Source organism: Phlebotomus papatasi, chromosome 3, assembly GCF_024763615.1.
Source record: "Phlebotomus papatasi isolate M1 chromosome 3, Ppap_2.1, whole genome shotgun sequence".
NCBI classification, from domain to species: Eukaryota; Metazoa; Arthropoda; class Insecta; order Diptera; family Psychodidae; genus Phlebotomus; species Phlebotomus papatasi.
In genome coordinates this window covers 59883122-59906848 of record NC_077224.1, presented here as the reverse complement: position 1 = coordinate 59906848, position 23727 = coordinate 59883122, and the positions used below count along the sequence as shown (strand labels likewise).

General features: G+C 34.8%; 1 protein-coding gene across 6 annotated transcripts; it reads right to left on the bottom strand.

Moving 5' to 3' along the window:
• Positions 1 to 333: 333 nt before the first annotated feature.
• On the bottom strand, positions 334 to 23474 carry LOC129807033 (exportin-1). Of its 6 annotated transcripts, none has more exons than XM_055855986.1 (5): positions 23400 to 23474; positions 11629 to 13772; positions 6449 to 7261; positions 6016 to 6381; positions 334 to 1944 (listed from the first exon to the last, which is right to left on the bottom strand). In XM_055855986.1, the coding sequence occupies exons 2-5, from the start codon at positions 13468 to 13470 to the stop codon at positions 1798 to 1800; spliced, it is 3168 nt and encodes a 1055-aa protein (XP_055711961.1). In that variant the 5' UTR covers positions 13471 to 13772; positions 23400 to 23474; the 3' UTR covers positions 334 to 1797. The 6 variants fall into 6 exon arrangements, with proteins under 6 accessions (XP_055711961.1, XP_055711963.1, XP_055711960.1 ...); XM_055855988.1 differs by having other exon boundaries at positions 23285 to 23460; XM_055855985.1 differs by having other exon boundaries at positions 23293 to 23460.
• Between the last annotated feature and the right edge of the window lie 253 nt (positions 23475 to 23727).

The window sequence follows — 23727 nt, the reverse complement described above, 5'->3', positions numbered from 1 at the left end:
TTACACCGATTTTGGATCAATACTGCAGGGTAAAATTAACATTTCCGGAATGTTATTTTGACTTTTTCCGATTTCTCTCACAGTGGACTTTCTCGGATTTCTCTCAGTGAATGAACACAGCTTTGAAAACCGACTAATCTCGGCCTTCCTCTCCATGCTTCTGCCAAGCTCCCTCATTACTGCAGAAGCTTGACCGATCCGCGACGAGAGTTCTACGTCCATTCTACCATCACTCGTAAATAACACCCCGAGATACTTGAACTTCTCCACTTCTTTCAATGGAACCACATTCAGATAGAGGACCTCCTTTTCTTGTAATTATAAAAAAAGTCCTTTTCTTTTATTACGGAAGAAATTCTCAAATAATTTTATTTCCGTGATACAAGAATTATACATAAAGTTTTCTTCTTTTTTTCTGTTATCAAATTCATATCGCATCTCCTTGTCGAAAAAAATAATAATAATAAAGGAAGAGAAAAAAAGAAGTTGAGGTGTGTCAATTAAAAAATAAAGCATCTATTACAATTTGTAAATAAACTTAATCATTTACTTGCGCAACTCAAAGGACACAAAAAGAAAAAAAAAGAAATTAATTCTCTAACAAAAAAAAATTATATGGATTTTCTATTCAATATTCAAAAGTAGATTACATGATTTTCTTTCTAAGAAAAAAAAATTAAAAGCAAACACACAAAAACAGTTCATAAACTGCTTTTTTTATCTTTCTCTCTCTCTCGCTTTCTTCCATCATCTACGCACTTAAAAGTGTGTTGCTCGAAATTATGAAAAAAAGACACTCTTTCTCAATACAATAACACTTACACTTGATTTCTCAAATTCAAAAAGGTGATTTGACATCCTTCTACATTTAATCAATATATTAATTGTTATTTTTCCCATAAATGTACCTAAATATAAAAAAAAACTCATTAAGTCGCCATTCAAAATCGCTTTTTCTCAATTTTTCTTTTTTTTTATTAATCAAATAAAATTTCCCAAAAGTTTTTCAAAGCAGTTTTTTTTTCAAATTATCTCATTTTGTTTATTTATTTTTTTTTTTAATTATTTAAATAACAGAAAACAGAATAATTCTCTTCAATCAGATTTACGCGCTATTTTCTAAAATTTTCATTTTTCTTTTTATTAATAATTCTTTACTTTTACTTAATGCTTTTATCTGCTCACACCACACACACTCAAATGGATTTTTTCTTGTTTGCTGTATGAAATATTTTTTGTTTTTTGTTTTTTTATTTACCTACGTAATGAAAAATTCTTCCAACCATTAGTTGGTTTTTCTTTTTATTTATTTATTTTTTTTTAATCTTAACGTGTGTGATTTTTTATACATTTTAATGACGTTTGTATTTAATTTCAAAACTGCTTATGTTTTTTTTTTGTAAAAATTTGTCTCTATTAAATCATTGTGTTCTTTTTATTCCCCATTTTTTCCTTTTTCTAACTTTTGTTCAATCTACTTGAATTCATTTTATTTGTCAAATTGTTTTTTTTTTACCATTTTTTCACCTTCCTTTCTTTTATTTCTTCTCTCTCACAACATTAAACAAATAATCTTTACCATTCGATGAAGTAATAATCAATGTGTACGTACCTTAAATTAAATTGTAATGATTCTTCTTCCAAATAGTTTCTCTCTCAAGTTTTCTTTTGTGTTTTTTTGTCTGTTTTTATCCTCTCTTTTGTTTTTTTTTAGCAATCTCACCCAATCATTCTTTCACGTTCATATTCAAAATGGTTTTTCTTGTGTTTTCTTCTTCAACCATCATTTCTTTTTCATTATATATCCTGCATATCTTGCATTTCATGTGGATTCAGTAAGCCAGGCACCGACATTTGAACACGTCTCTTCTCCTCTTGTGCCAGTCTCAGTGCATTTTCTCGCTCCTCCAAGTACAAATCCGAATCATCTTCTCCAGTCACTTCCTGCAAAGTTCAATGAAAACAAAAAAACAAATCTAGTGATAATCCTAGATCAACTTGTAGGTGATATTCTTAAGGCGGAGCACGTAACCGTAATGCAGTAATTCCGAGTCAAATTTTTGAAATACAGTGGGGTAACTGTATTAAATTTCGGACAGCTTGCAACTTCGGCCACTTCTTTTCTTCCCCAAATTTCCGTGTATTTTTACTTTCCGCATAGGGTAAAGTGATATAATTTGGAATTAGTGTTACAAGTTGGACAATTCACCGGTACAAGTTGGACATGGCTTTTTTCTTGATAAATACAGTACAAAATTTGTTTTTAAGCACAAGGAACCAAATTATAAAACTAAAGCATTAAAAATATACAAATAAAAATGAAGTACTAAATTTATCTTGAAAAAAAGTCCTGTTCAAATTGTACCATTACTGTCCAAATTCTATCACTGTCCAACTTGTACCACTTTACCCTACTTTAAAAATTGTGCAATAAAAAAAACAAAAAATATCGTTTCGACGAACGGAATGATGTTAAAAAGACTCTGGAAAAAATCCAGAAGGGCAATGTCTATTTTTAGTCTATTTTTCAAGAATAAAATAGAAAACTGTTGTGGTGTCTACTATTCAACTGAATTGGTCAATACTGGCTTAATTTATAAAAATATTTAATTTTACCATTAGGGTAAGTGTACCAAATTTCGACCAGCTGGCAATTTCGGACACTTTTTAATTCCTTAAAATTCCATGAATTCTTAATTTTTGCATAATATTGAGATTATACAATGCAACAAAAAGAAGATAATGTGAAAAAAACTTTGTAAGAATTCCTGAAAGGCAAGAAACTATGAAAACCAAGGTAGTCGAAATATTACGCAAAGCCATGTCTATATTTTTACTCATTTTGACAGGGGCCTCTCGACATTTCATTTTTTCATACGTTTTTGCATAGAGGCACTGCAGACTCTTGGCAAGTTTTTTCCTAAAGAGAATTAACTTATCAGTCTGATATATTTCGAAATCGTGCATTAAAATCTATCTAAAAATACATATTTCATTATGTTCGCCGAAATAATACAAAAACTACGAGCAAATTTGTTTAAGTCGCGGTGCAAGATCTGCAACATTTTTACAAGGAAAAGTGAAAAACATCTTCACTTTTTAATAGGCTTGATAAGCCCCTGCATTTTGAAATATATTAAGAATGATTTTAGAGTAAACAAAGACGATAAACTGTCTAGGGTGAAAAGAACACCTATTGACACTTTGAGAACTCGTGTCAGGAGTCAGGACCTATTGACACCATACTCTGCACCATTTGGAATACTAAATTTGAAAAATTTATCGAAATACGTAGATTAATGAAAAAAAGCCATATTATTTACATTTTTTAGGTACTTTAAATAAATTTCAAGATTATGACAAAAGTATCAATAGGGGTTCCCTGTCGAAGAGGTGCTCATTCGAACCTGCAAGGTTCCAATCAACATTTCTTAAAAAGAAGTGAACTTAAGACTTTGATGCTCCAGTGCAACTATGTCGAAATTTGGCACTTTTACCCTTAAAGTTCCTCAAATATGTAAAATCATCGAATTCAAAATGTAAAACTTAATGTTCTGTGAAGAAAACTTTGCATGGAATCTGAATTTGAAGCATTTTTCTTTGGTGTTTCGTAAATATTATCGTATTATATTAACTTACTAATAAATTAAAATGGTAAGTTCTCATTTTTTTTGTTAATTGAAGGTAAGTGAAGAACGATGAATAAGTGAACTGAGATAATTCATTTCATTAGTTTTTGAAATCGTTTTTTTTGGCCAGAATGCTTTCTGACGAACTTCAACTTTGTCAGACGATTTGAAATCTGCTCTCGGCAGTCTAAACAACGGTTTTTCAAGGTCAAAGGTTAAAGAGACACTAGAGAGCGCATTTATCAAGTGAATGGGGTCATTTTAGGGTTCGTTGGAAAGGTCTTGGAATTTCCGACAAAACTGAACCGGTTCCAATCGGTTTTGAACCGGTATTGGACCGATTCATAACCAATAACTAATTTATTATGAAAAAAATAATTCTATTACTTTTAAAACTGTTTTGGGGGATCTTTTGAGTGATTTATGAATCGGTTCAAATCGGTTGAGAACCGGTAAACGGTAAATGATGCGAAAGTACTTTTGCGGTATAGCATCTAAATCACGAGTTCGAGCATTTCGCAAAGCCTGGGACGCTTCAAAAAAAAAATTCAAAATGAATTCCGTAATGAAGTAAAACTGTATGAAATATTTAAACTCGTGTCCTTTACGTAAGTTCGTAAATTCGTTATCAAAAGCCCTGGTGGAGCTTTTGATCAGTAGCACAGTTGTGAGTTTGAGTCCCGCCCGGTCCAAGCAACTTAATGTCAGGAAAAGACATTTTCACTGCGATAAAACGTATTATAACGTACCCCCTCTGCCTACAAAAAAACTTCCGGGTGCACGGAAGAAGCATCCACATCACGGAGATGGCGCTTCTGGACGGTCTACAATGGACTTAGCACATTCTTTCAAAAAGGCATATACGACTTTACAGCATAATTACATTGTTAAAAATATATTCCGATCATTCCGATTATCCCGATATGATTAATAAAATCAACGTTTTTCAAAAAAAGCTACAATCGCCTTAGAAGAGCTTTCTGGGAAGTTTTGAAACTTTCCACGTTTCCACATTTTCTCAAAATAATTGAAATCGGTTTAGCATTGAATTTTAGGCATTTTTTTGAATAAACTTTGCAAAAAAGTTGTTGTGACTTATAAAGAGCCTGTTACTTGTTAGAAGCATTTAAGAAAAGCCTTCTTGGTGTCTTTAGTAAGCTTTCAGCTTATACGGGCTTCAAACCTAAGGCTTAGCCAAACGACTTAACTGCTCTAATTTCTTATCAATCATGATTTTTGTTTGGGAAAATTTAACTTAGGATTGGATTATTAAAGATTTTGAGACTTATGCCCTAGGCACACTTACGACTGAAGCCAAGAGACGACTTAGTGTAAAATGATGGAAATGTAGTTAAACCATTATTTCTAATATAATTACGCTAAGCCGTGTCTCGGCTAATCGCGAGGAAAAATCAAAGAATTGAGTAGAATATTCAAATAAATAAAAATATATATAATTAAATTAATAAATTAATGAAATGAATTGATGGACTAAAACTAAAAAAAATGTTTTTGAAATAATAATCTTCTCATTTTTATGCAACAAACTTTTCTTTAAAATGAGCATCCGAGTTTGATCGAATTCAACGGAGTTAGAAAAAAAAGTGTCGCAGTAAGGTTCTTGCGCATATATTAATATTATCGTAATTTTATTAATTTTCTTCAATATTATTGCTAAAATTCTTCTTCTATCATGATTCTAAATGAAACAAAGAATAATTCTATTAATTTGGAATTGGGAAAAAATATTTCATCAGTCAAAAAACAAGCGTTAAAGTCACACTCTATGAAAAGCATCAGAATTACCTCTCTTTACTATAAATAAAAATATATATAATTAAATTAATAAATTAATGAAATAAATTGATGAAATAAAACTTTAAAAAATATTTTTGAAATAATATCTTCTCATTTTTATGCATTAAACTTTTTCTTGAAATGAGCATCCGAGTTTGATCGAATTCAACGGAGTTAGAAAAAAAGTGTCGCAGTAAGGTTCTTGCGCATATATTAACATTTTCTTTAATATTATTGCTAAAATTCTTTTTCTATCATGATTCTAAATGAAACAAAGAATAATTCTATTGATTTGGAATGGGGTAAAAATATTCGATCAGTCCAAAAACAAGAGTTAAAGTCGCACTCTATGAAAAGCATCGGGATTACATTTCTTTACTATACCTCGATTAAATCGTGAAAGAGTTAAAATCGGCGCAGAAATTGATAAGAGAACCGAATTGTCTGAAGGAACATTTTCTAAAAGGAGATCGCAGTAGGCAGAGGATTTCATTGATTTTTCTGTTCAATTTTTTTGTTTTTCGAAAACGTTTCATTCAGGGGCTGTTAATTTCAAATTTAGGTTTTTTTAAAGTTTTTTTGAACTTACCCTTATTTGAACGAGGAAATCCCTTAAATGCTCCTTAAATGCAGCAACATCTTGGTCCAAGTTGAAGAGTCCCGTGACGAAGACCTTGATTTGATTATCGGTCAAATGGGTAAATGCACTCTTGAGCAGTGACGCAACGTATTCCTGAACGTAGAGGACGTTGCTCGGGATAGGACCCAGGTTCACCGTGATCTGATCTGTTTCCACGAGCGTAAACATGTACGCGAGTATCTGGGCGTGCATCAGAAGATTTGCCGTGTGCGACGTATCCGTGACCACGGCGAAGATCTGTGTTAGGATGTCAGTGAAGTAGGTTTGATAGAAACTCTGTGCCGCTTGCGGATGGGATGACAGATTCACCAGCATCTGAGATTTTATTTTAAAAAAATATTTATTTTGGTTTCCTGAAAAGAAAAAGAGAAAATATTCTCACCTGATAGAGAATATTTAATCCATTTTCTGCCACATTCCTCATTGTATGCTTAAATGCCCAGACAATGGAATCAAAAACAAGTCGAAATTGGGCAGGTGGAATATTTAAGAATGCCTCAAAGCAGTGCGCATTGACAGCATTGAGCAATTCATAGAAATTGGTACGATGCTGCGGATAATCCTCAAGATTATCCTTAATCATATCCAATGTGCATTCAAACACCGAATCCAGTATCTTCGGCACATGCGGTGTTATCCTGCCCTGCAATTTATTAACAATTGATGCCATCGTACTCAACACTTTGGCCTCCCTGGCCATTGGCACTTTGGTGCGCTGATAATCCACCAGAACAGCCTCAAGTAGTGGCGGAATGAAATTATCCATCACCAATTGCGGTTCGCACGATTTTGAAATCCACTCCGAAATGAGCGTCAACGTTTCCTTCGTCACAACATTCATCTCCTTGATCAATGGCTGATTTGTCACATTGACACCATTGAGTGCAATGGCTTGACTAATGTTCTGCGACATTATTTTGTACACATTCAACATATCCAGATAGATGCGACCCAACTGTGTCACATACGCATGACCAAGTGCCTTACATGCGCGCACATTTGTCTTCAAGATACTACCCAGCTGCTTCACAGCCGACATATCCTTCAGATAATCAACATTCTTCGACGCCTGCGAAATTATTTCATCCCAAACCTGATTCGGCAGCATCATGTACTTCTCAATCAGCGCCTCCTGGGCCACGCAGTCCGCCTGAGCGGATATCATGTACCCCACAGCTTCATAGAATGTGTGAACCTGAACAGCAAAAAAAAAAGGTTTCACTCTTACAATCCACTTGATCATCATGCAAAGACCCATTTTTAGCAAAATTCGAAAATGACCTTGAACCATTCCTAATACCTTTTTTTCAAGGTCGAATGTCAAATTAGCTTTAGATATGATATTTTTCAACCAATTTGGGACACATTAGATTCGTTGGAAAGGTCTTGGAAACCTCGTCAAGTCTAGACCGTTTCTAAACCGGTAATTAATCTATCTCCGAAGTTATCTCTGTTCAACTTTTCAAAGAGGCAAAGTCACTCCAAAGCCAACCCAATATTAAAAAATCTACCGGAGACCTAAAGTGGAAGTTCACGAACTCGCTGCCTTAGCGCTGATTGTTCTGACATTTCGAATTGCCGGTATTCGTGACTTTTTGACACTTCAATCGTCAACAATGTCAACAGGCTGTGTGGATGTTGTCAGAACGTCCGGTCTTTACATTAAAGCGAAGAAGAAGAACAATCTCAACAAAAAAATTATGATTTCCGAGCGGAGAAATCAGAAAGTTGAAAATAAAGAAGACTTCTTGTTTCTTTGGATGTCTACTTTATTCTATCTAAAATTGTGTTTTTACATCTTATATAACTTTTGAGACACTACTCAAGATCTCTGTGATTCAATAGTAAGAATAATGAGATCACCATTTCCTTGTGGTTCATTAATAGGTTCTCTGAATTTCTCCCTTTTAACTAGTCTAAATGCAGAAGGCGATAAAAGTGTCAACTTCTTTTAATTTATTCTCAACTCTAATGATTCTTCAAGATTTTAAATACAAAATAGAATAATTATAGTGTACAAAAAGTAAGAGTTCAGTGATCATACAAACATAATTGAACATGATTTCACTTGACTTAACTAAAAGTATGTAAACGTTTGCTGCAAAAAATGAATTTCTGTGTAGTTTTGTGGAATTGTAGGATTGCACAATGTTTTAATTGCAATTTCATTAAAATAAAATGTACTTTTCATGAACTCACTCACTTTTGTGTAACTAAACTAGTTCGGACTTCCAACGAATTTTTAGTTAAGTTCTCTCTGATTTACCTTAAAATCGGTAAAGAAAAAAAAATCTCAACCGGAGAGAGCTCTCAAATCGCGAAGGTTTTTACTGGACATAAGGATTCTAACTATCGTTTTTCTAAAACCGATTTCAGCGCTTGAAGTTGTACTCACACCAAATTGAAAATCTTTCATTCCTCTCGTTCATTTTACATTTACATTTATTGATAAAACAGTAGGGCATGTCCTCTTATACAAGAAAAGTGTACATAATAAAAGGAAAAAAATACAAATGAACAACAGGAAAATAAAACGAAAAAGGAAAAACAGATCTTAAAGTTAAACACTCCCAATCAATGACGAAAAACGACTCGCTCCCGCTTACGAGTTCGTGGGACTTCATTCCAAAAAATGACTCCCCCAACGAATAAAGAGCAATGCAGGATGCGACCCACCGACCTCTTCGACGGCCCACGCTCAATCAACTCCGCAAGATATGCCGGTCGACCTGTCCATAACAGGCGACAGATAAACTCAACAGCCCGAAACTGAAAGTGGTCCAGCAATGTCCGTCCCAGAATCTTGGTGACCCAAGAGGAGACATGATCAAAACGGCCAAGATCAAATACATACCTCGCAAGAGAGTTAAATGCTCTATTCAGCATTTTTAAAGAAGTTTTGTCAGTTGCAAAAAAAAGTTCCGCTCCGTACACGAAATGTGGAACGAACAAAGCTCTCACCAAAAGTAGGCGAGTCTCGATAGGGGTAAAGGACTGGAGTCGATGCAAAGTCCGAAGACCATAATAAACCTTCCTACACACCTCAGAGAAATGATTACTCCACGTGAGAGTATCATTGAATCTTACTCGAAGATTCTTCACACAATCAGTGAAAGAAATCACCTCATCCAGCAGAACAATAGGAGGTACAGCAGGGCACCGAAAGCGACTATGAATGACAATAGCCTGCGACTTTTTAGGGTTTTCCTCTCGTTCAGTAGTAACCTTCCAGATTTGAGAACTCTCTCCGTTTGAGGTTTTTCCTTTACCGATTCGAAGGAATATCAAAGAGAACTTACCCAAAAACTCGTTGAAAGTTCGAACTTTTTTTAAACCGACGAGTTATACTAAAGTGAGCAAGTTCATGGAAAGGACATTTATCTTAATAAAATTGCAATTAAAACATTCTGCCATTCTATTCCACAAAACTACACAAAAATTAGTTTTTTGCAGCAAACGTTTGCACACTATTGAAGTGTCAAGAATATCGAAATTCGCGAAGCGGCGAGTACGTGAACTTGCACTTTAGGCTTCCGGTAGATTTTCGAATGGGTTTGGCTTGACTTTGGAGTGGCTTTGTTTCATCGAAAAATTGTTACTGAACAGAGCCAATAGTGCTATTTCAAAGAAAATAGGAAATCTTTCTCCTGAACATTATTTTTAGTATATAACTGTTCTCAAGTGTTTCTGCATCATTGGCTTTTCCTTGTGTTGGTTCTTGTCTTGACTGTTTTCCCCAGTTTTTCTACTCGCTGTGTTCTAAAACTACCAAACAGTCGTGACAGGAACCAACACGGAGAAAAATGGTGCTATTAGCACCATAATGGTGCTATTTCAAAGAAAAAGAGAAGATCTTTCTCCTGAACATTATTTTTAGTACATAACTGTTCTCAAGTGTTTCTGCATCATCGACTTTTCTTTGTGTTGGTTCCTGTCTCGATTATTCCGCAATCATCGTTGTGTTCTAAAACTAGCAAACAGTTGTGACAGCAACCAACTCAGAGAAAAGTCGATCAGGAAAAAGCCCTTGAGAACAGTCAAGTGTTAAAAAACATATTCATTTCAAAGAGAAGAGGAAATCTTTCTCCTGAACATTGATTTTAGTACATAACTGTTCTCAAGTGTTTCTACATCATCGTTATTTCTTTGTGTTGGTTTCTATCTCGACTGTTCCATAGTCCTTGCTGCATTCTAGAATCACGAAGCAGTCATAACAGGAACCAATACAAACCAATACAAAGAAAAGTCTATAATTCAGATGATTGAGAATAGTCGCGCTAAAAAACATATGCATTTTTCATTAAAACAGCACCATAATAGCGCTATTTCAAAGAAAAAAGAGGAAATCTGTCTCCTGAACATTATTTTTAGTACATAACTGTTCTCAAGTGGTTCTGCACCATCGACTTTTCTTGGTTCCTGTCTCGACTGTTCCGCAGTTCTTGCTGCACTCTAGAATCACCGAGCAGTTATAACAGGAACTAATACAAGTTGATAATGCAGATGATTGAGAACAGTCAAGCGCTAAATAAACATATTCATTATTCATTGGAATAGCACTATAATGGTGCTATTTCAAGAAAAAGAGAAGATCTTTCTCCTGAACATTATTTTTAGTACATAACTGTTCTCAAGTGTTTCTGCAATATCGATTTTTCTTTGTGTTGGTTCTTGTCTCGACTGTTCCGCAGTCCTCGCTGTGTTCTAAAACTAGCAAACAGTTGTGACAGCAACCAATACAGGTCGATTAGGAAAAAGCCCTTGAGAACAGTCGCGCTAAAAAACATATTCATTATTCATTGGAATAGCACCATAATGGTGCTATTTCAAGAAAAAAGAGGAAATCTGTCTCCTGAACACTATTTTTAGTACATAACTATTCTCGAGTGTTTCTGCATCTTTGACTTTTCCCTGCGTTGGTTCCTGTCGCGACTGTTCCGCAGTCCTCGCTGTGTTCTAAAACTAGCAATCAGTTGTGAGAGCAACCAATTCAGATAAAGGACGATTAGGAAAAAGCCTTTGAGAACAGTCAAGCGTTAAAAAACATATTCATTTCAATCATATTCATTCAAAGAGAAGAGGAAATCTTTCTCCTGAACATTGTTTTTAGTACATAACTGTTCTCAAGTGGTTCTGCATCATTGACTTTTCTTTGTGTAGGTTCCTGTCTCGACTGTTCCGCAGTCCTCGCTGTGTTCTAGAATCACGAAGCAGTCGTAACAGGAACCAATACTAACCAATACAAAGAAAAGTCAATAATGCAGATGATTGAGAACAGTCGTGCTAAAAAACATATTCATTTCAAAGATAAGAGGAAATCTTTTTTCTGATTATTATTTTTAGAACATAACTGTTCTCAAGTAGTTCTGCAATATCGTCTTTTCTTTGTATTGGTTCTTGTCTTGACTGTTTTCCCCAGTTTTTGTACCCGCTGTGTACTAAAATCACGAAATAGGCGTGACAGGAACCAACACAGAGACAAGTCGGTAATGCAGATGATTGAGAACAGTTTTCTCCTTGCCCATCTGTGAAAAAAAATCTGTTTCTTGATTTTTGCCTTACCTGCTGCGGCTGAAGGTCGCACATGATGGTGCTCATGGATCCTAGAATCTCATCGATAAATGTGCACGCTTCGTTGGTCTGCATTGTAACAAAGTGACGTCGACACTTGAGGGCAATCTTGATGAATGTGTCACATGCCATATCCTGAACGCCATCGTGAGTCTCATGCATAAATTCGAACAATTTATTCACCACGGTCTTGAGGAATTTCCAGTGTGCTCTGAGGAATCGCGGATACTGTCCCACTACATACATTATATTTGACGCTATGATGGCCTTGTTGTCCTTTCCCTTCTTCTGTTCACACAATCCCAGCAATTCCTTGATAACCGTGACCAGAAATCGTTTTTCATCCTCTTCATGAAATGCCCCGGAAATTGATCCGATTGCCCAACACAGGGTATTTAGGTTCTTCCATGAGAATTCTGTTCCATTGACCTGTTCCATTAGTCTTGATATCATGATGGTTTCTGTATCGACATAATCCAAATGCGTTAGGTAAACCAGTGTTTCTCGCATACTTTTGTAGAGATTGATGGCATTGGTATCTTTCATGAATTCCCGTACAACTTCACCATTTTCATTTTCAACAACGAGTACTTCTTCTGGCTTTGCCATTCGGTAAATCATGATACAACGTACTTTTGAAAGAGTCTCCGCATAGACACTTCGCCGTGACGGCGTTGTGATACGGAAGGGTCCTTGGTACGGTATCTCTTTGTAGAGGGCTGCCGCTAGGCTATTCCAATACTCTAGGCAAATTTTGAAGATTTCAACATCTTCAACTTCTGAGATGAGAAGTAGGTAGTGAAGGGCTTTGTTGAAGGACGCTGTATTATTTTCCACCAATTGTCCATGCTCTTTGAGGAACGTACAGAGGAACATTGCGAGATTTTGTATGAAATTCTGTTCAGCATCTGAACCATTGTAGTAAATGTGATTCATATTTGTGATTGGATTGATAATGGCGCTGAATTGTTCGACTGTTTGTTCAAACATCTCAACATAGATGTGACGATAGTTGTTAACGGTCAACCCGGCAATTTCGGACAAACACTTGAGTGTGACATTTCGAAACATTGGTACAGACAGAAATTTACTGATCAACGTCGACACCAATTTTGTCTCAAAAATATACCCATACGGTATCCAATTGAGAAAACGCAGTAGCGTTTCGAGTGTAGCCGCTATCAATGGTGCATTGAGTGATCCTTCGAGTACAAATGAACATAGTTGAAAAATTTGCGAAAATTCCGAACACATTGTATCTTTGAGATGTTTTGCCTTTGTCTGTGTTATCTGACCCGAACTAAAATCAAACACCTCCTCACTCAGTAACTTCAATATCTGCATATTATTCTGACATAGACTCTCATTTGTCTTCGATGCCCCAACAATATCCCCAATAAATGATTCCCAATTTTTTGGCCATTCCCTCTTCAAAATCTGCACCAAAATAATATTCAACTTATTCAAGTACACTTTATTGGCCTCCATAACAGCTGAATCCGATGATGTCTTTATAATCAATCCCACAACATACTTCTTAATACCCTCACACTGATTCCTCGGCAAAATCTTCCATCGTGTCTTAATTACCTCCTCCAAAATTTGCAATGCATAATACTTTGTCTGTTGATTCTGTGAATATTCCAATATTGTATCAACACGTGTCCATGCATCTGGATGTTCTTTGAGTGTCGTCAGGACATCCTGAGCCATCCTCAACTGTTCCCCTTGACTGGCATACAGACTCTCCACAATATTATCCAATAAACCAATATCCAATTTCTCATTGAAATCCAGCAATTTGCGTGCTTCTTCCGAACTCAATGTTGCCATGATCACGTCTTTGCTTTTCTTCTTCCTTTCACACAAGATATTTTACACACTTCACTTTATAATCACTTCAATCACTTTTAACACTTTCCTTGTCTCTCTCTCACTCTCTCTCTCTCTCTCGTGCGGTCTCGTTCTATCGTGAAGATATTTTCACAATTCTTTCGGCCTCACGTGTTAAATTAACACATCTAGGTGGCATCAAATTGCTGCTCCCAGGGCTAAATTTTACACGTCTTCCTGCATCAAACAATTCTCCAATTTCCAGCTACTGTTTTTTTTTTTCATTCACAACATTCACAAACCTGCAACAGAAGAGAAAAATGAAGCTTTAGCTCGTTGCATTTTGTTTTCAGTATTTAAAAGTAATGTAAGAGCTAAAACCACATTGACTGCCAAAAATGGAAAATTATTATCCGAGACACACAACATCTAGCCATTGCAACATACCAAAATCATCGAGCTCTATTCTGAATTATTCGATTTTGAATTATAAATTTCATCTTCCCAGCGAGCACAGCTGGCTAAAAATAGCAGTGTTTTCAGCATATTTTTGCTGAATCGAACAAAAAAATGTTTTCAGCTGAATTGAAATCGGTTAGCATTTGGTGCTCGCTAGGTTGTCATGTTCAAAAGATTTCTCATGCTTTATTACAGTCTCAGGGTATCGGGCTGAAATTTTAGTATGTTATAGCCGCTGATTATACCTATCCATCCAAATTATCCGTGAAAATCCATCAAAATTCAAACTAATTTTTCTCAAAAATTCCTTTGTGCAAGTTAACCCTTTAAGGACAATTGCATCACCGGTGACCCAAAAATAAAATTATTCCTACGATCTTCTAAAGTTATGCTGTGTTCTAAAAAGTCAGAAAAAGTGATTCTTTCTGTTCTCCGATTTTTGACCTTCTCGTCCTTAAAGGATTAATCAAATTTTAGAGTGTTGTAGTCTAATCTATGACGTTTCCAAAAAGAGGCGTGGGTTCGCTGTAGTTAGAATAGAACCGGAGATATGAGGGGTCAAATTTCACGAAATTCAAAAAATTATATCTTCGGTTCTATTTGACCGATTTTGATGAGTGAGGGCTCAAATGAAAGGTCTTACAAAATTCTACAATTTTCTAGAACATTTGAACTTCGTGGTACCAACACCAGGAGCGCCACAGTCGAAAAACCAATTTCAATATCAGACAACCTCAATTATCTCGACTGTCGCTGAACCGATTTTGATCATTACTTCGACAGAATTGTAGAAGACATTTGTGTCTACATTTCGTTCATACATCATTTTCCGCTCAGACTACGCTATCTCTCCGATTTTGCCGTTTAAGTGTGAAATATTGACTTTTCTTATAATCACGCTTTAAAAACCAGTGATAAGCCCAGATAAGCTTATGGTAGGGTGAAGTAACCACTTATCGCCATGTTTAGGAAGAAGAGGGATTCATTTTATTATAACTTCTGAACCCTTATTACAAGATAACTCAAATTTGACATAAAGTTACTTAGATATATTAGCTCTAGATACATGAAAACAATAGTCCTACAATTTAATTCTGGACTACTTAAAAAAAACTGATTTTTATTAACAATGCAAAAACTTCGTCGCCACTTTTCACCACTTTTCGCCAGTTTTGTAACCACTTCTCGCCACCCACTTGAAAAGGTCCGAAATCGAATTTTTTAGGCAATGTTATGAAAAGAATACATTCAGCATTTTTTTTTCCTCATGATAACCTTATTATTACTCACTTTCAATGATTTTTCTTAACTTTTATTTGAGAAATCAAATTATAGGACTATTGTAGAAGGTAAGCAATGCAGATTTGACAAGTGAGAATCTAGGAAGTGAAGTTAGCGTCGCCTAGTGAAAAGAGATGGCGACAGGTGGTAAAATCAACTCCAGAATATTACCACTTTTCGCCATGCCTCATTTTTATATAAAAATAATGTAAAATGAAATATTAATTAACTAAATACAAATTTCATGTATTCCACAAGTGTAATTAATTATTCAATAGACAAATTATTTATCCAAAAAGGTATATTTTGCTTGATAAAAATTTGATGATACTTAATATATTTGGTAAGAGATATTGGATTCGATGCACTTGCTTAAAATATTGCTCTTAAAAATGCTCAAAATCGTCAATCCAAAACGAATAATTATTATTTTTCGACTTTATACGTAGCAGCAGTAAAAATACAAATAACTTTGCGGCTCATTTATTTGCAACTCGGAATGCGTGATAATTCGCGTGTGAGTTGAATTTTGGGGGTAAAAAATCGCGTCGAGCCAATTTTATCCATTTCGGTGTTCGAAAACTATTTGCTCGACGCGATTCTTTTCCCCCAAAATTCAACTCACAATCGAATTTTTACGTATTCCGAGTCCCAAGCTCCCCGAGTTGCACGCATTTCTAGGTTATCTGTAAAGAATCTCAGCTACCATAAGCTTATCTGGGCTTATCACTGGTCATTTTCTATTTTAAATAGTCTGAGTGGGGAAGGCTAATAAAAGAAAAAAAAAGTTCATTGAGATCGGTTAATAAACATTAGAGATAAAGTCCGGTCAATTTCGATATAGTAAGGATCAGCGTACAGTGGGGTGGGGAAGGGACGGTTGCGACCTATCGTCAAAAAGTCTAGATCACAGATACAAAGTAATAAAATTTCATCGAAATCGCATCATAAACACCGAAAATATGGTCCGGTCAAGACATTTTTGGTTATAGCTCAAGTCAGGGAATATCGAGGGAGGAGTGCGAACCATCGTTGGAAAGGTCTCGACTTCAGCTACAACGGCTACAACATATTAAAATTTACGGAAAAAGCATCGTCTAGTTTTCGAAATATTCGAGATCGATTAATCGAAAATCGATTTTTTGATTAATCGAACTTTCGATTTAATCAGATGAAATTGAGATGTCACAAGGGTTGTAGTACTCAAAGAGAGCTTTCCAAAACACCAAAATTTTTCGATTTCCGATAATTAGAACCGGAGATATCGCCATTCGAAAATTTAATTTTTGACCCCTTCTAGCTCAGCCTTCTAGCTTAGAGAATATAATGTTACGAAAGCGAAGGTAGGGGAAACTGGGGTACCACCAAACACTTTTGAAAGAAGCAATTTTGACTTAATTTCCTAAGAAAACTGTGAATTTTAGAAAAATGTTGCTTATCCCATGTAATAGTCTTAGGTATAGGCTGCATATTAATGTATACATTGATTATGTGAAGCACTTCAATTTTCCGTAAAAAGGAAAATTGTGTCACTATGCATTTTTTGCTTTTCTCCAACCACCCGGGGTACCACCAAACACTTTCTGGGCCACCAAAAAACACCTCGTTTTCTCACCCATTGAAGTTATTTAGGGCATTCATCACAACTCTTAGTTATAAAGAAGGTATTGAAAATGTAAATAATTCTCAAAAAAGCACTGCAAAATTTAGAATGAGTGACCAAAATAACAAAAAACTAAAGCACTGCACACCGAACATATTTCTCAAGGGATTTTTCATCATTTTGACAACATTCGACTTCTGAATGGAAAGCAGCGCTACTAAAATCGTGGCAAACACTATACCTGAAGTTCAAATTTTGCGCGCTCTTCTGATTATTTGTAATAAAATCGAGAAATCATTCGTCAATCTTTGATTAAAATCATTTAAGAATTAATAAGAATCATTTAATGCAAAATTGGGTTCTTGAAACTATATTTCTCCTGAGTCTTGAATGAAAATCCCATGAATGGATATAAATTTCTGAAATCGAACAAAGAGGGAGATGAAGAGTAAGAAATATAAGAGGAAAAATTTTGCCATTCAAGCTACGCTCGCGACATCTGCAATTGTGAGAAATTTGCCTGTTTGTTGGTGCCCCAAACACTGCTTTGTGATGGATTTTATATTCTTTTAAAAAAATGTGAACATTAATTTCTTTAGTAGATACATAAATATTATCCCAAAACATGTAGGAATGTACTGGTGTAGTGAAATTTGATGTAACTTATTTCAGTTTTATTTTCCAGGTAAATATATAAATGACTAAAATTATCAAAAACTCACAATTTTGCGAAAAAAGATTATTTCTAAACTACTTGAACTATGTGGATCATTCTTTCTCTGGACAAAGATCCCTATAGTATCTATGATTTCATGTAAGTCTCATTCTCTGAAATCTTATACCTATTTAAAAAATCGCAGTGTTTGGTGGTACCCCTGTTTAGTGGTGCCCCAGTTTCCCCTAATCAGCAATTGGTATGTGTCTCGGCTCACTATTTTATAGTTTTCACAGTCAATATGTTTTAGCCCTAAATGCAGCATTAATGGAAAGTATCATGATTTTTTTGAATATGGAAAGGTGAGAACGTCGCGAATTTTATTTTAAATTAAAAAATAAAAATTATAAATGTAAGTAGAAAAATTTCTATATATTTTCCTAAAGCACATTTTGGATCCAAATATTTCATTAATTTCTACTTTTGGTTTCTTGTTTACTTAACAAATAATGAGTAAATAAATAATACAAACTTTTTGAGGCGATTTCTAGATTGGGAAAATTTCATTTAAAAAACGTCATCAAAAGATGGAATCTTCAGATTGGTTTGTTGGCACTTGATTCAAATTAACACTGAGATCTATCGTTAAATGCTTACGGCAAAAATTTCAAAATAAACATCTCAATAGCGTGTAATTGAATACAATATTAACCCTTTAAGGACGGTGATATTTTTTGTTATACTTTTTTATTCATTATCATTTTACTATTCGGCGTGTTTAGAATGTTTTCTGCTAAAAAATATAAATAAATAAGCGAGGCAAATTTTACATTTTTTCATAATTAAAGGAATTAAACAAATACGAAACATATCTTGAATTTTTAGATTAGGCTTATATATCCGAATACTTTCTGATTCTTCTTGGCAAGAGTAAGTTTTCAGCAGTTTTCAGAACGTCAGTATCTGGAAACTGTGCGATATATCGCACAGATTGAAATACCGCCCATTTTGAGTAAAATATCGGACACTGCCATTAAAAGCAATTCAAATATTGCAAAATTTTTCTTCTAAATATTTATAATTTTTAGAAGGGAGAGGGCTTGTAATTTGGGACAGCTTGTAATTTTGGACACTTTAAGTGTAAAGTTGGACACTACAATTAAATTGAATAAAATTATTGAATTTTCTTTCAATATTTAATGAATAGTGTATTACAGCTAAAGCGAAGCTTAAATTATGTTTCTTATTTTGGACAGATGTTTTGTTTCACAAAATTCTTTGAATTTTTAATTTTTGTGATGCTAATGTTGTACGAAATTTCTAAAGAAACAAAGAAGAATCGTCTTCACGATCGATAGACTCATAAAAAGATCTTAGAAAAGTTCCAGAAGAACAAGGAAATATATGAACTGCGGGACATTCTACTCTGATAAACAAAATGTCTTGTCAAATTAACAAGAGAATTTTGTTAAAAAGGTGTTTTTTTGTTTGTAAACAGGGCAAACACCGTCCTTTTAACAAGATTCATTTTTCCGCTCGACAAAGCTTTTTTTCAGAGTAAAACAGAAATTTGCGTAAAATGTCACTTCGGACTTTTAAGTGTTAAAACAACATTTTTTTTTTTAATTCTGAACGGCTCAATTATATTTTTTTGTTCTGCAGACCCAGAAATAAAATCAAGATCGAATACTTTTTTTTTGAAAAAAAAAAACAATAAAAAAGAATATACATTTTATTAGCAGTTTACAAGTAGGGTAGTGTGGTACATTTTTCACCGGGTTTGACATTTTTCACTCTCAAACGCATTATTAACGTCCCAAATTATTTTTTCATTGTTAATAGCATTGCTCAGCATAATGTTTACAAGACTTGCTATTAAAATATATTGCCATAACGTAAGATTCATTAGAAGAATATAGGAAAACTGTGAAGTGTGTTAGATCCGTCAGAGAACCTGTGTAAGAGCAGAGACCTCAAAGCAATCGCGTGGATGACCGCCTCGGCCACCTGAGATTTCTCCAAAACTTTCCACGTTCCTTCCAACGATCTATTCCCTATGATGATCGAACATGAACTAACTCTTTAACCTCTAACTAACCGGAGTTTGCCTGATTTGAGGTAAAATTTAATTTAATTTTTCTTAAAAAAAAAAAAAAACGATTCTAGAACCGATTCCAGAATCGGTTTCGTGGCTGGGAACCGATTTCAGTACCCGTTGAAAAAACTGGCGGGTACCCGGGTTTTCAGAAACTGGGTACCCAGTCCTGCAAACTGTCGTGTTTTTGAGGATCTCTTTAGATCAATCATCAAAGGAAACATTCAAGTAGAGTAAACTTTAATGTATTTTAACAAAAAGAAAGTCTTTACAGGGAACTACTCGTTATTTCATCATCCAATGACACTTGATGGCACTAAACTTAACTACAGTAGACTCTCGCTTATCCGTGAGAGCGGGACCAAATGTCATATGGATTTTGAGAGTGATATCCATCAAATTGTTTGAAATTCAAGGTTTTTTTGTTTACATTGAAAATTTATGGAGTGAATCCTAACCTGACTGAATCCGACAGTCTCTCTAAACATGCGTACTGTCCAAAAAAGTTACAGTGAGTAAGAATTACAGTAGATAGAGCACATTTGCTTAAAAAAAAACCCAAAACGGGAACAATGTGTCATCAAAATTTTGAAAATTCAACTGCCTCACGGATTTTTTTTATGTCACCCGGAAAAAGAGTCCACGGATAAGCGAGTCTACTGTACTAGCAGGACAGCAGTTTTTTTTTCAAATTGATCGTCTTTAATTTTAGACTACCCTGCTATTGTTAATTATCACAACACAAACACTACTCACAGGCTAATGCCCTAGACAGACTAACGACTTAAGCCGAGAGACGACTTAATGGAAAATGATGGAAATGAAGTTTAACCCCATAAGGACGATTGGAACACCGGTGTCCCATAAAGTAAATAATTTTTGCTGACTACCTAGTTATTTTTTCCTTATGTTTGTACGTTTTTACAAATTAGAAGGTTGAAGGAATCTAGGATATTTTTTGCAAGTCTCCATTTATTTGTTATATATATAGTAAATTTTTAAGCTAAAAAATGACGATTTTTTTTTAATTCTCATAATGAAAATAAATTTTAATTATTTTTTATGCTTCCAATTTTTTTATGCCAAACTGTTTTTGAAAAAAGAAACTACAATATTCAAACATAATATTTTTCATTAAAGTGAAAATTATCATTCAATGGTATTGTCAGAAAAATTACTTAAATTTTCGGGCTATTTTTGTCCCTATCGATCATAGAGGTAAAAAATACACTGAATCAGACTCTGTTGGATTTTCTAAAGCTAGATGTAAAACCTTTTACTAATTTTGTTTATCGGTTTCATTTTTATTGCTGATTTTCGGTCCGCGAAAACTGTCTCGTCGTTAAAGGGTTAACCATTATGTCGAATAAAATTACGCTAAGGGCCTCGACAGACATGAGGATTAGTCGGGAGACGGCTTAGCGTAATTATATTAGAAATAATGGTTAAACTACATTCATTCCGTACAGAAGTAGATCTTGAAAAATTCGAAAATCTATTTGAAGATCCAAAAAAGAGACTTTCTTACTTCTTAATACTTTCGCAAGGTGGCGGAAGTTACATCCTGTTCGAATTTCGAAGTGCTCAAGTGTCAAAATGTGACGGTCTTCACATTGGCGAGGAAAAAACAGAACAACGACGATTACTGTTCTTGCCCCAGTATTTAATCACTCCATAATCACTGAGTAACTCTTTTGCCAGCTTTTTAGTGTGATATTTGATAAATTTTCCCCACCTTGTTCGAAAATTTAGTATTAAAATTCGAAATTGAATTTGAATTCTTCGAACTTCAACGACTTTTTGTGCAAATACAGTAGACTCTTCGATATCCGGCTGACTGGGGGACAAAATGACATTTAGGTTTTTTGAATGATCAACGGTTTTTCTATTTTGTGCAGTGTGAATTTATTTTCTGTCTGACAAAGAAAAAGAGAATTTTCTTCATGGTGTGCTTATGTTTCATTTTTTATCACAATTATGTATTAAAAACTTCGATACAATGTTAATAATACTTTAATTCACTCTGGACAAACTTCATGTTTAGTGAAAATAATTTTGAATATATCAACCGCCAGTGTTTGGCAGCTGTCACCCGGATATCGAAGTGCCGGATATCGAAGAGTCTACTGTAGAGTTCCATTTACCTTTTATCCAAGACACTATTGGAAAATCAAAATCTACTTCTGTTTAGGCTCATTTCCATCATTTTCCACTAAGTCGTCTCTCGGCTTAAGTCGTAAATGTGTCTAGAGCATAAGCCCTCTCTCGGCTAATCTTCAGGTTTGTCAAGGCCCTTACACAGGGAACGCACTTAGGAGGAATCGGCGCACTCCGAGAGACATCTATGATGTCAATTCAAATACCAAAGGGGTTTAACTATTGGGGAGAACTTAATGCTAACATGTTCGAAGCTACAGTGTGTGCGAAGCCTGAAAACCTTTCCCTACTTTACCGAGTTGTTATATCAAGTCCGAAACTTTCTGTTTCGAAATTTCTAGAAATATTGAAGTGCTGTTCTTCGATTCTAAAAAGAATAAAATAAGATCTGTAAATCAATGCTGTTTAGTCTAATTCTGAACAAGAGAAAAAAAAAGTGCTTTTAAGCTTCGAGTCCTTGCCGTCCTTAAAGGGTTAACAGGGTACTGTGACTGAATGTCGGCCTCGACGCAAAGGCCAAATACGAATGCATTTATTAAAAATCAGGATAAATTTAAGGTTTTCACATAAGATCACCAAGATCAACAGTTTTCCACACAGATTTCCTTTCATAGCAAAATTTTTGGACCCCATTTGCGTCACCCAAATCCAATGACGCACATTTTATTAAATACTCACGATTCAGTCTCACTTGAACTTAAACGACCGACAATTGGCCAGGCTATCCTTAGCTTTTAAAACCTTTCATCCTAGTTTTAAGCTTGATCTATTTTTGATAAAATTCATTGCGGAATTGATTTCTTCGTTAGAAAATTCCCCGGAAAAATACTGCAAAAATTGTGAGGTTATGCAATGAAAACTTTACTCCCTGAGAAAGTTATTAAGTATTTTGTCTGGAAGGAAGGGAAGTGATCAGAAGAATGAGTTCTGCAGTAAAAATCAACAGTCCGGAAGGGAAAATCGTAAGAAAAAGTTTGTTAAGAAAACAATTCTTATGGTTTTGTTCACCTAAGCAACCCCATGGAGACTCTGTTGTGATATATTTAGATTTTATTGACTTAAATCTGCGAGTTGGGGAGTTTAAAATGATTTTCCAGAGAAAAGAAAATAGACATTTTGGGCTGTCTGATCTGGAGGAGCCTCCATGGAAATTCACTGAAGCCACAACAGAAGATTTTCGTGCGTGAACACGCTCCAAAGCGGCCTGCTGCAGATTGAGTGAGTGAGATAGCATGACTATCGCATACACATTTCCCATGCGTTAGAAAAGAATGGACAGATATGACGTCTTTACTTTCTTGTCCCTCTGCACACAAGAAGGTGCAATTCGATCTAATCTAACCTATTTTATATTGGAGGAAAATTTAAAGGACGCAAATACGTTTTTAGCCATATAGACTGGAAAACTGATTAGTTTGGTCAATAATATCACTGCTTAGGTGTTTTCTGGTGCCAAAGGCATCCCCCAAATTGATCAAATACCCGAAATAATTAAGAAAATGCAGAGAAAATCTCTGACCACCCAAAATGACAATCGTTGCCTTTTTGCGCACGTTTTTCTCACCAATTTACCTACAATTCTGTACAAACTACATGATACAAACACTCATGAGTTGTCTCTTTGGGATTTGCAAATGCCACTGAGGCTTTTTTAGCTCTATAAATGGTTAAATTTTTACTTTTTCAGTCGCAGCCACCAAAATCATTCACACCACTGACAAAAGAAATTTATCGCACTGAAGTTAGCGTCTTCTTCTTCTTCTTCGCTTTCAATTCTTCTTCTTCATCTCTTTTGAATGTGCCAATGAACTTTTACATGAAAATGCAATTGAAGATAAACAAAAACATCTGTGACTTTTGCAAAATAACTGCTAATTGAGTAGCCTACCTGCATATTTTATTAATTTTGCATTGTTTTTTGTCGGCTTTTTTCTAAATTCCCATCCATGGCGGTTACATGAAGTTGCCCACAAATCGAAGAAAATTTCCCAAAATGGCGGATGGTAT